This window comes from Condylura cristata, unplaced genomic scaffold (assembly GCF_000260355.1).
Source record: "Condylura cristata isolate star-nosed mole 26May11 unplaced genomic scaffold, ConCri1.0 scaffold00012, whole genome shotgun sequence".
In the NCBI taxonomy this organism is placed as follows: Eukaryota; Metazoa; Chordata; class Mammalia; order Eulipotyphla; family Talpidae; genus Condylura; species Condylura cristata.
Window position 1 is genome coordinate 24,091,206 of NW_004567113.1, and position 14,166 is coordinate 24,105,371.

Here is a 14,166-nt window from a genome sequence, read left to right on the forward strand (position 1 = left end):
TTAGTTCTTAGAAGCTCATGCTTTTGCTTTGCAGCCAATTTTGCTTACTGGTACAGTATGGTGATTGATACTGTTTATTCTTCCAAACTTTTATATGTATGGTTTCATTCTTTCTCACCCTACCTTTTATTAGAGGCTTGTCTAATAGGAGGAGGAAGAATTTTTTTTTTTAAACATAAGTTTATTTTTACATCATTTTGTACATTTTTTTTTTCCCATCACCATTGTAATCCCCGCGGGTTTCCCATCACCGAGTCACCCCTGTACAGGATTTTTTAACAATGAAATTTGAACTCCAAAATCACATGTATAACAAATATTCTATCAAAATAATGTGAAAGCTAATAGCAATATTTTCTATTGACTTTGGATAATAGAAGAAGCAGGTATTGTATTTGGTAGTGCGTTATTTGTCTACTGCAGTATACATTAAATTTCAGAAGTTTAAAATTATTTTTCATTTGTGCATTAAATTAATGTTTTATTTATTCAGTGTTAGTGACAAATTTCAATGCCAAGTCATGTTTCACATAATGTCTCCTTTCAAAATGTAAAATCATTATTCAAAGTGTGACTGAGCTATATGTGCTATTCATTCAGTTAACATTTATTAGAATTTTTTAAATAAATATTAAAATAACTGCTAAATTGAAATAGTTATTATTTATTCTATTGTAGACAATTTCTTATTATGTAGATGCAAACTCAGTGACAAGGGGATTTTTAAATTTAACTCATTTTTGCAATGATTTCTTTCTGTGAATTAAGATAAGTAGATCAATTGCTAAATCTTTCAAGAGAAGATACTGACTTACCTCATGGGAGAACTGTGAAAGAAATATTAAGTATTATTTAAATGTTTGATATCTTAATACACTGGGATGTCATAATGGGCATCATTTGATGACTGGAGAAGAAAACACTTTATTATCCACAGTCACAGACTGTGTCTCCATGTAAAGCATATCAAAATCCCTCATAGATGTGTGTTCTCTATATATTCATGTTTAAAAAACAAGCAGTCATTTTATATGTGTCTATATACTATATGATTGGTTGACAAGAGATTTAAGATTATTTAAGATAATTCTCCTTACACGATTTTCTCTTCTATTAACTCAGTCAATCATTACATTTAGTGGAGTTTCCCCTATAGCTTCATTTACATTCAATAATTTATGCATGAGAATACATACTGCAGAATTTACAATGTTCTTTCTTGAGCAAATTAACATTATTTTCTTAGTTAATATGAACAATCGATGTTCAATAAGCCCTGAAATCTAAGGTGGTTATTTCATTATGCTAATGATTTTTTTTTTTCTATAGCGGCTTTTTTTTGCTTTAATAGGATAAGATTCATTTTGCTTTATCTAATTTCCATTGTTTGTTTGATTCATTATGTACCACATATGGATTAAATCATACGGCGTTTCTTTCCTCTTTTGATTTACTGCACTAAACATGAGCCCTTCCAGGTCCATCCACTTGTTTTTGAATACCAGTTGTGTTGGTTGATTTTATTCCCCTCCTTTCCTGGTAGAATTATTTTCCAATGTGCATGCCCTTAAAGAACCTACCTCTGGCCCTCCCTGGTGGCACCCACCCTGGTGGCACAGTGGGTTAAAGTGCAGCCCTGCAAGCTGGTAGTAGCTCCCTCAGTAAGAGTTTCATCTGGAGCTCTGGAGTTCCACATGACATGGCAGACCTCGCCTCATCTGCCCGCTGATTCCCTCAGCAGTGTACCTTGCTAGTCTTCCTGTCCTGTTCCCCACTCTGTATCTGGTGGGACCTTTCACTGCCACTGTACCTCTGGCCTGTATCCCAGTTCTGTATGCATAAGTAAGTAAATCTCAAAAAAAAAAAAAAAAAAGAACCTACCGTTGATTTTATTATGAAAGACAACAGTGGAGTTTATCCTGTAATGATTTTAAAAGGACAAAGAGTATTTAAAAGCAGTAAAACCCTGGTGGCGCGAGGGCTTAAATCACAGCAGAATGGGGCTGTGTGCAGCCCAGCAGCTGCAGCATAAGGAGTTCCATTCCCAGCCAGGCCAGGGAGCTGATCCATAGGGTGCAGCAGACCTCTCTCCCTACCCGCCCGCTGCTCCCCTCAGCAGTGTATTTCAGTCAGTCTGCCTGTTCTGCTTCCCACTGTCTCTGGTGATTCCTTACATCCCCACCCCTGCACCTCTGGCTTACACCCCATTTCTTCTATACATAAATAAATAAATCTTTTTAAAAAGCAGAAAGTTCTTGCTCCTGTTTACAGTCAGTAAGTCACACAGATGTATGACAACCATACACCACAGTGAATCTGTGAATCAATAGTGTTCAGGAAAACATTGAATAATGACAAATAAGCCCACGTCATTTAATCGCTGGTTTTAAAGTATCATCAAAATTGTTTTTTGCATTTAAAATAATTTAATAAGATTTTTATTATATCTTCAAATTATTTTATCCCCTCCTGAGTAACTTTTCCTAAAGCATAACAATTCTTGCCACTTATACCTATTATTGTAATTCTCTATCTGATTTTCAATGGCATCACTCAAGTTTTGGATCCATATTATAATTATAATGTGAGATTGTGAGATTAGTTGTGAGATCAAGGGCTTGATTTTACCTTTTTGTCCATTATTCATTAATTACCAAATGTGTTTATATACACATATATATGCATTATAGTAGTTCCTACAAGTTTTTCTAGGCATTTAGAAACTTTACCAAATATATTAAATACAACCACAAACATTTGTTCTTAATTTTTAAAAATATTTATTTATGCATACAAGATCTGGGGTATAGGCCAGAGGTGCAGGGGATGAGAGGACTCACCAGAGACAGAGTGGAGAGCAGAACAGGCAGATGGACTAAAATATACTACTACTGAGGGGGGCAGCGGGAGCTTTAGGAGAGGTCTGCTGTGCCATATGGCCAGCTCCCTGGCCAGTTTCTCACTCATGCTGTAGTGGCTGTGGATAGCTTCATTGTGCTGTGTTTTAAAGTTGCACCACTAGGAAGGTCACCTCGTTCTTAACTGTAATAGTTGCCATCGTGCTGTTAAAACACGTTGTTATTAAAGCACACTTCTTTCCAAGAATGAGTACCACTCAGTACCACAATATTTAATGTGATCTCCTGAAGAATTTTTGTTACATTCTATGACACTTATAATACATAGAACCTACTAGTTTTATAGGATCAGCCAGAAAAATTCATACTCTGGTAACTGATTCCAGTTCTCTGTGAATTAGCTTTTCTGAACATGCCTAAAATTCAAAAACCTTGCAGTATCCTGCCTCATCTAGCTACCTCAAAAGCTGTAAGGGAGACTTAATATTTCCTTTCTAGCACTTATCACAAACCTGCCATTCTTATTACATTAAACTATATTAGTTATTATATTTTATTCATAGTATATTTATATAATATAAATATATTTGTTTAATACATGTTATATTTATATAGTACAATATTTATATAATATATGCTATATATTATATCAATCACTATTGATGTCTCTCATAACTTTTTGGGTCTAGCACAAGATACACAGGTTGTTTTTCTTCTTTACTGATGTTGCTGTAGATTATAGTAGGTGATCAATATAATTGTTGAATGAAAGAATAAATAAATAATGTGTGGTTGGAGGGGAAATATTTTCCTCATTTATAGAAACAGGGATTCAGATCCCTGGAAATAATTGAAGTTTCGTGAACTTGAAGTTCAAATACTGTGCACAATTTATCTCAGAAGCCAAGTCTTTTTGATAGGAGGTTATCAATAATTCATTTCTTCTTTCTCACAGACAAAACTCAACACCTACAAGCACCTCTTAGAATTACAGAGTAGTTATGCTGCTTATCAACCAATGGTTTATTTATTTATTTTAAGATTTTACTTATTTATTTTTGTAAAGAACTGGGATGTCGGCCAGAGGAGTGGAGGTGAGAGGATTCAAGAGGCAGAATAGAGAACAGAGCAGGCAGATATACTGAAATACACTGCCAAGCACATCAGTGGATGAGGCAGGAGGGTCCTGCTGCACCATGTGGTGAAACTAGAGCTTTGAAACCTCTGTTGTAGGTCATTCAAATTGAACAGAAGAATAAAAGAATGGAGGAAATTATAATAGTCTCAATTTAAACAGGACGAATGGAGAGATACTAATATCAGTAAGTTTAAATGCAAATAAATTTGAAAGAAAGGTTGAGTAGGTTTTACATATAGAAATATACACTAATGGTTTTTGGATATAATAATCTCTCCATAATATGTGCTATTGGTCACCTATCTATCTGTCTGTCTGTATATCTAGCAATCATGTAAACATGTTCCCATTAAATTGAATGGAAAATCTGTGCATTTGGACAATTATCTAGGAAAATACAGAATGTGTGTGTGTGTGTGTGTGTGTGTACAGATGAGAGAGTACATTTCCAGCTGAACACTTAATTTTGTCAGCTTTCAGGTATTTTAGCTGTGGAAAAAAATGATTGAGGTGACTTAAATAGAAAAAAAAATCACCTCAGTCATTATTCATTTTTCATTTAGAGGTACATTTTCAAAACTGGGCTGAGTAAATCAAATTCAATTATTTAGTAGCAATATACAGTTTTTATAGTTATATATTCTTTCTGGATACTGATTCTAACTTGAATAAAATTTTAGGTTATTTTAAACACTAAAACTTATAACTTTTTTAACAAAGAGAGTCCAGATTTTTAAACAACACTAAACATATATTTATATGCACATATATATATATATTTATGTTTATCTCATATTGATTTATGAAAGTATAAAGAATTTTAAGTTCTCAAGGTTAACATACAGTCATCATAGAAGAATCAGGTTTTTAGTTATGTGGAAAATATTAACAGTTTATAATAGTTTACTATAAATGCTTTTGTAGAAGTGCACTGTCAGTGATTATACATATGCAAACAGTACTCTGGCTGGCAATGTAATATTCTCCTGGACCCATAGTGGTGAGCTTATATGACTAGAACAAGTAGCTGTCACTTAATTATTCATTCTGTTTGTAATGAATGGAATAACTCAATATGGAAAATTAGAATTACAAAAGCAAACAATTTTTTCATGAATAAAAAAGGCATATTTAATCACTGAATGTAGGGGAAAAAAGCCAACAAGTACATTGGCACATATCAATTATTCTTTAAAATTTATTGCAGAAATGAACTGTATGAGTAGTAAGGTTACATGAAGTCATAAGGTAACTACATAGAGGAAAGGAAGTGGATTTGCCTTAATGATGCTACAAGGTGGTCCGTATTAAAATATGAAAATTAATTAAAAATACACTGAAGTTATTGATAAAAACAAGAAAAGGTTGAGATCTACATATTATATTTGTGTGTGTGTGTTTGGAAAATTGATTCATATTGTTTGTATTTTGAAATAATTTAATTTCTGTGTTTTGGTATAATTACTTTTTAAAAGAATTCTAATTCATTATAATGAAAGAATTCTTGAGAATCTTCTGCTTATTTGATTTACATCAAAAAATGTTTCTGTCTAGTCTTGTAACTACCTCCTTCCTCATTTGGACCAAGTGTACTGGAATGTGTGAACTGGAGTTGTTGGTCTTCTATTCTTTCTTGGGAGGGGAAGTGAAAGAGAATCTGGGTTCCAGTGTTTGAACTCTGCATTAATTAGATCTTGTCAAGATAGGAATTTCAGATGTCGTTCTGTAACTTTAACATCTTTTATCATATAAAATAAAAAGAAACTGATTAGAGCAAGTTTTTAAATCATGTGCAACAAACTGTGCCTTTATTTACAAGAATTACTGAATCTTTTAAATGCCATGACTTAACCACTTAATAAAATGTTGCAGTCTTCTAAAACCTTCATGGGCTTGCCAATTGTAGTTATCAGTGATAATTAAGAAAGGAGATACACAGACAAAAGAAATTCACAGTGATTCAGGTAGCCCCTTTGCTAACACATTCAATTCTCTTCACTATAAAACCTTTCCTGCACCTGCCAACTCTTAACAACATTTGACAGAATTGAGTTTAACCTTCTCTTTCTTCTCTTGCCATTCTTCTGGTGGGAGTTATTATTGAGAGAAAAAAAGTAGTGGCTAGAGCTAAAGGCTGGCAACATTTCAGGGTTGACATGCCAAGTGTTCTTTGACTAAATTGCTTCTAGAAAAAGGAAGGAGAAATAATTCACTCACAAGTTCTTTCTGTTCCTTGCTGTAGATCCCAGCACACCACTGTAAAAAGGAGAATGAGTCAATCAAAAGATGATTGTTGACATTTTCTTTCATTCATTATTTCATTAATTTATTACTTTTTCCATAACTGTATACGTACACTCCATCAATATACATTGAATGCATTTAGTTCTGCAGAAATAATTCTGATATCATTTTCACAAGTAGCAATGGTTTTCTTCATATTGATGCAAATGGAATGGATCTACTAGGGAAGACAGGTAAATATATAGATGATGGGATAAAAATTAAAAATAAAAAACTTGTCACCAGATGTATTCAGTCATTATGACATGATATCCCAGTATATAGTTACACATGCACAACATCAGTCAGCTATATAACTTAGAATTTTCCAAACTATCTTTTGTAGCATGATCAACAGACTGCTCATTCGTGTTATGAGTAAGAGTTTCCTGGCAATATGAAGCATAGAAAATAATGTATAAAACTAAACAGGATAATTTATTGCATAACTTTACAATACAGATGTGTATGCTATAGGCATATACATATTTTTCTTTCCACATGTGCATAGAATTCTCAAAGTTTTACTTTATTTATTTATGCATATACCTGTGAGGAGCAGAAGGCAGACCCACTGAAATACACAGCTGAGGAAAGCAGCGGGAGAAGACAGGAGAGTTCTGCTGCACCTTGTGTGTTAGCTCCTGGGCTGTGGATTGAACTCATGCTGCAGTGGCTGCCTAACGCTTCATAATGTTGAGACTTAACACCTTGCGTCACCAGGAAAACCCAAATGTATAGGAGGACAAATCAGGAACAGTTTCATAGTTATCTCACTAAATAACACTTGTTTTCCATGAAATTATCAATGGGTTTCTTGTTGCACTGAAATATTTTTCATGGCATTACTATAATAATTACTTAGCTTTTAATTTAAAATTAGACTCAAAAGTAGAATTTAGTAATTAGAATATGACTCTGCCTTGAAAAGTATACAAGAGAGTGGGAGTTCACTCCACTTATTAGTTTGCCTAGGAAACTTTTTTCTTCCTCTTTGGGAAGCATAATTTTGTACTGAATTCATACATAAGCTGAGAAGGCAGATAAATCTCAGGTTGCTGACTACCCTTTGATGCCAACCAAGTAGAGGCACCAGCACCATATTACTGTCTTTTGCCCTTTAATAATTCTATTCAAATCTTCTGCCCCTTCCATACCCTATCCCTACCTCTGGAAACCAATAATCCCTTCACTAATCCTAAAATATTTAGAAAATATCGAACCAATGAACTTATACAACGTTTAACTTTTTGAGATTGTTTTAGTGAACAAAATTAATGGAAGTCAAGGATAATTATATATCCTTTATCATAACAAGCTTACTTGCAAAAAAAAAAAAGTGAAGTACACTTAAAAAATGTTTATCTACAAAAAAATTTATTTAATTTGTTTTTGATTTGTTTGAATTAGTTTTTCTAAGTACATTTTTAGAGATAAAAGTCAGATTTCAAAGCAAAGTATTTCTCTCATTTTTATCATTTTATACATTGAAACGGTTTCATATATATCTTTTTAAAAGTGGAAAGACAACACATATATATGAATTCATGAAATTTGTACATATTTTATTTTTTGTTTATAGTGCATATTTGTATTATTTTTCTTGCTTAAAATCTTAACCTTTAATTGTGCATGCATTCTCTGATGATACTTTTGATTTTTCCTATCTCCAATTCATTCCTCTGCACTTCTATAATTTTTTGAAGAATAAATTAAGAATCTACTCTCTCCTTTTTATATAATTACTGACAGTGATTTTAGAGAAAAGAAAATAATTAACAAAAATTTGCAATTCATATTTAGTATTGTATATAGATGCTCAATTTTTATGAGTACATGGATATAAATTTGAAAGTTTTAAATTCTGCTTAAGTAATTTTCCCTGTATTATGACTTGTACTTGAGACCATAAATATTTGTACCATTCTGTGGGCAATAAAATAATCTACTTCATTTTTATTTCATACACAAAAACTAATTGAGTCTTTTTTAGCAATGCTATTGCATTATATTCATGAATTTAAAAGTTGTTTTAAACAACTCAAACTCCTATTGGATACAATTTTTCCCCACTAATATATTATTGAGAACATGTAACATGATTACTTGATTGTTGACTTAATTTTTTTTGCTGAAAGTTAATGCATTTTGTCACATATATTTTATTTTACAGTTATTAGATATTGAATTTCTGAATCAAGCTATATTACATGTTTTATTCTTTTAAAACTATTTTGTGCTTGTACATAAAAATCAATATTCTGTTATTCAATATGTTGTGCATAGTATTGATAGAAAAGTCAGTGAATTGATCAAGGAAAGTTGGGTGTTACAATTCAATAATAAAGAAGGGCCTGCATTTTACATTTTTTCAAACAAATATCTACCTCATTATGTAATAACAAATATCCTTTGTTTAAAATGACATCATATCATGTTCTACCATATTTTATGTATTGTAATTTTAACCCTTCAGAAAGAAAAAAAAACATTAATATACTCTGGTCTTAGATATTAATTTGACACTTTTTAGTACACTAGTCAATTTGGGACTCACTTTTTTCATCTATAAAATGATGTGAATGTGATGTATATGATTAGGTATTATACTTGTATATAATAATAAAATTAATCTTCTGAAAGTGTCTTGATTTACTGTAATTTTAAGCTATCCTTACTGAACTATACTTGTTAGTTTTGGTTTACACAGTCTGGAATCCCCTTTGAGTTACAACAAAATGCCTTGCATAGCTTTATGACCCAAGACAAAATTTGATCTTTTCATCAATACTTGTGTATTTTGGCAGCCACTATAGAGGTAGGTGTGTTAAGGAATCAGTTTTTACCCAACATGTACTGATCTTAAAAATATGGCATTTCTTCCTAATGAGGAAAGGCTTCTACCTGACAATAACATATCAAAGGTAGTAATGACAGATTTTTTAAAGTCTTGCCCAGTGGTCTATGGATTCCTCACATTTCTGCAATAATCACAGCCCTAAGTCATTTACTCTTGAGGATGTTCTAGCTCAGTTCTTTTCATATTATATATATTCAGTAACAGCAGGCTCCAGGGACACAGAGGCAAATGGACCCAAAGGTAGATCTAACATATAATGATTTTATGTAAACACAGTAAGTCTTATAAAATGATATAAGGAAGAATTTTAGTAATCATCTAACATGCATATAGGGAAAATAAGAAATAAAGACTTATGGCCCTTATTTGAGTATATTATACCTAACTATAATCATTGTAAAGAAAAACTTGAAATAACAAAATTAAATATGATATTAAAATTTTAAATTACAAACATAAATGAATGCTAATTAAAATAAAAGCAAAGACCTTTATGTTGTATTTCATCTAACCTTTGTAACAGCAAAAAGCTTCTAAAAATTCTAGACTTTAGAACAAACATTTTATGAAGTAGAAATTAGAATATGTTGAAATGATGAAAGTGTCTTTTTCCAAATTTGAACACATAGTCAAACTATTTCTCAGACATCTTTGCAGATCATAGTGTAGTATTCTTTTAAAAAGGACAGTAATCTGGGTTTAAAACACCTTTAGTGAACTTAGAAATTATGGTGTATATACAGAGAAAATCATAAAAGTGATATCCAAAATATTTTTGAATAAAAAGGGGAAAATAGAATGTCTTTTTGTAGCATTTGAAGAATTATATAAAATATGTGATATTAAAAGGTAATAGATAATTCAAAGAGGCAGTCACAGAAACATTTATATGCTAAAAGCAATCTTGTTAAATAATTATGCTTTGATCCCTTCAAAGTAAAACTTCAGGGAGTTGATTTCTAGTCATATTTTTATATAATTACTAAAGAAATCACAAAGATCTTCCTAATGTTATTTCCTAAAGTATAAATTAAGGTATAATGCCACTAACTGATATGCTATACCCAGGACCTTCATCTGTATAGAATAGGGTAAAAGGCTAGATGACAAGTACTCCCCTATAACTTGAAAGGTTACTGTAAACTCTGTTGACTTGATTGCTATCTATGTTTGTGAATGTAATATAAGGGGAGATTCTGGTCTGTCTAAGTTGACTGTTACCTTCTCTCAGTCCTCTTGTTTCTTCTTCATGTACACTTTTGTTGAGAATAGCAAGATGCCCTCTTGATTTTAAAAGGAAAGAAGACTTGACATAATTGAAGGTTTTCCTTCAGCTACACAATCTATGATAAATGAAATATTTTTGTATGTTTCTTAGTGTATTTGTCTAAAAAGGAGTAGATATTTCTGGGAAATTTGTGTATATTACCTATTTGATTTTCTCAACCACTTATGGCCATAATTATTTAAATTAAAATCTATCCATTCACTAGAAAAAGAAAATGTGAGCCTTCATTTATATTTTGAACACTGGAAAAGAAAAATAAATAAAACCTCACCATGACAGATTCTAGCATCAAAGAAAATTGCAGTTGTTTGCTTCTTAATTGAGAATATTCAGAGAAGCAAGATGCTTATGCACATACTTTGAAATTATCACCTGAAGCAGTAACTATTAAGCTGTCTTGTCAAGGGCTGCTTGGCTTGCAGTTTTAATAATATTTGTGGTACCTTGGACTATGTACAAAGACTGTGAATTACTTGCCTTATTATAATCTTGGTAGAGGTTGCTATACCAATTCCTTTTACTTTCTAGTGTGATTTTTTTGGTCTAATGATGCAGAAGTATGTCCCCTATGAATGATTTAAGACCGGGGATTTGCAATCTATTTGTGTTTTGTATTAGAAGACTGTTATAAAAGAAATTGAAAACAGAGATAAATGTAGCATTTTGATTTTATTTTTTAAAAGCGCTTTTTTGATGCTATTTTCCACTTTACCAATTCAAATAATACATATTTAATTAATAGTTTTTACAGTAAGTTGATCATTCTTTATTATTTTCATTTGGTTAGTTGAGGTTCTCTGCATGAAATATTAATCATGACATTCAGAAGCCATTTATAATAAAGAGACTGATACTCAGATTGCTTCAGGAAGAAATATAAGTAGCTGAAATAGGTGGTTTAGAAATCAGACATGAAGTAGAAATTATATACATTTTGAGAGAGAACAAAGTGAACTTAAATGAAAGAAGTCTTATATAAAACCGTATGTGAAAATTGTTAGATAAAATCTTGATGTCTCTCTCTTGTGAATTTAAAGAACTCAGCAGTTTCCCCTCATCAGCACCTTTTACTGACCTTTATCTGATGGCAGCTAGAATTTCGAAAGAGCCTATTTGAGGTATATGATTTAATTTATGTGCATCTCTTGTTATTCCACATTTTTCACATCTTCATTGAATACAATCAAGAAATAATGGTCTATTTGATATCATGTGCAATGAAATGAGATCTTATTAAGTTTATTATCTATAACACTGTCTGAAGTCACATACTAGATTTGTTGATGTCTATACAGTTTCATTGCTGTGTTTTTCAGAGCCATTTAAAAAAGCTTTTTAAAAAACATAACTTTATATGCAAAGATTCTATACAGATTTAAGAAGTTTCTTATGTTTCCGTTAACATCTTTCAGAAGAAATGTTGGTTCTCTACTGCTCATAAAGTGAGAATGGTATCGTATCCTGAGATTTGCAAAACTGGAATATTTTGCTAAGTGAGAGATAGCATTGTAACTTTTCAACCAAACACTATTTTGGAAGTTCTACAAATCATAAGTGATTTTTTTTTTCTGTATCTTGCATGTATTTAGGAATCATGAGGTCACTATGTATAAATAATATTTGATGAAAAATAATCAATTCATTTTAAGATGTCCAAGAAGTCAGTATTCAAAATGATAAGACTCTCCATATTACTAATTTATCATTTTTGTCTCTATTTTATATCTATCTTTAGAGTTATATTTGTGGATACATCTGTGCATAAGCATTTAGTTCTCCAATTTGCAAAAAAAAAAAAAACTAAGTATCTGTCATTAATTATAAACTAAAACAAATCTCAAGTTTTATTACACTGATTTATTTGTTCCATGCCAGAACTAAATATGTATGTATTAACATGTTACATTTCTTCCATTCTTTTCCATATTTACTGCTTTTTTCCTCATTGTCTTTAAAAAATAATGATTTTCTTTCTCTCAACCATTATCTACTTTGCTAGTTTAAATACTAAACTCTTTCAAATATACAGATTTTTCACACTGTTTCATCATAACTGCATATGCTTTGATTTTTATTTTTATTGCATGTTTTATTTTTCCTGAAAAATGTTTAGATGTACTCATCTGTGTGTAATTTTAAGGTTATGATATAAAATATTAATTTGCTTAATTTAAAAAGACGAACACAAGTTTTTAAATTTTTGCTATATTGCTTCTTTTTATATATCAACACTACAGAACTTTATACATCTGAATTCATGTTCTTTGACTATTTTTACTGGTTAATTTCCATTTTATTGATTATTTTTATCTTTTTGTTTTATATTATACAGTGGGAAGAGATTGGTGAAGTTGATGAGAATTATGCCCCTATCCACACATACCAAGTATGCAAAGTTATGGAACAGAATCAGAATAACTGGCTTTTGACCAGTTGGATATCCAATGAAGGTGCTTCCAGAATTTTCATAGAACTCAAGTTTACCCTGCGGGATTGCAATAGCCTTCCTGGAGGACTGGGGACCTGTAAGGAAACTTTTAACATGTATTATTTTGAGTCAGATGATGAGAATGGGAGAAATATCAAGGAAAACCAGTACATCAAAATTGATACCATTGCTGCTGATGAAAGCTTCACAGAACTTGATCTCGGTGACCGTGTCATGAAACTGAATACAGAGGTCAGAGATGTTGGACCTCTCAGCAAGAAAGGATTTTATCTCGCTTTTCAAGATGTGGGTGCTTGCATTGCTTTGGTTTCTGTGCGTGTATACTACAAAAAATGCCCTTCTGTGGTACGGCACTTGGCTGTCTTCCCTGACACAATCACTGGAGCTGATTCTTCACAACTGCTCGAAGTGTCAGGCTCCTGTGTCAACCATTCTGTGACAGATGAACCACCCAAAATGCACTGCAGTGCTGAAGGGGAGTGGCTGGTGCCCATTGGGAAATGCATGTGCAAGGCAGGATATGAAGAGAAAAATGGCACCTGTCAAGGTAAGCATTTGCCTCCCAATCTGCAGGGGCTGTCTCCTTCAGTTGGATCATGTGTATGCATTTTCTCCAGTGATTATGAGCAAATGACCTTTTAGTTTGCTAATTTATGGAGATTATTTCTCTCTTCCCAGAATTTAAAAATTTCTGGCAAGGATGAAAGATTTAATGTAATTTTATTGGATATACATAATTAATACTCAGAAAGAGTCTTACTTGCAGTGTAATATTTTATATTCATTTTGCTTTATGAAGTTTTATATTTGAACTTCCTACACCAAAGATTAGTTTCTTTATGTGTAATCTTGTATGCTCATTGTCTGCTACTCTGATGCTGTTTCATTTTCACGAAGTTATTTTCTACTCCTTACTTGCTATGTAAAATTCAAATGCAAATCTTAGATAAGATTTGTTTTGGCATGCTTTTAACTTCCTTTAGAAATTCTTCAGAAATAAGCTCAACCATATGAACTCTCTAAGAAAATATTTGTAAGCTGAAAGGACTTAGTTTACTGTGTTGTTTAAATATAATTACTATTACATGCTTTCTTTTTCTTTTTCTTTTTTTTTTTTTTTTTTAATTTACTGGTCAATTTTAAATGCTTAGTAAGTAATGCCCAAGAAAATAACTGTTAGGAAATGGAGCCAATACAAAAAGGTCATTTCAAACAAATTTGCATTGAGAGATTTTTTTCTGTTTTAATTTTTCTTTTAAATTAAAACTTGGTCATGCATGCTTCCCTCCT

General features: G+C 31.7%; 1 protein-coding gene across 4 annotated transcripts in view; it reads left to right on the forward strand.

Annotated features, from left to right (window-relative positions):
* EPHA5 (EPH receptor A5) overlaps positions 1-14,166 on the forward strand; it is a 277,999-nt gene that overhangs the window by 43,623 nt on the left and 220,210 nt on the right. For all 4 annotated transcript variants that reach the window (XM_004681266.2, XM_004681269.2, XM_004681268.2 and 1 more), the window contains exon 3: positions 12,760-13,423. In XM_004681266.2, coding sequence (XP_004681323.1) covers positions 12,760-13,423 — 664 coding nt within the window. The remainder of the gene's footprint in view (positions 1-12,759; positions 13,424-14,166) is intronic.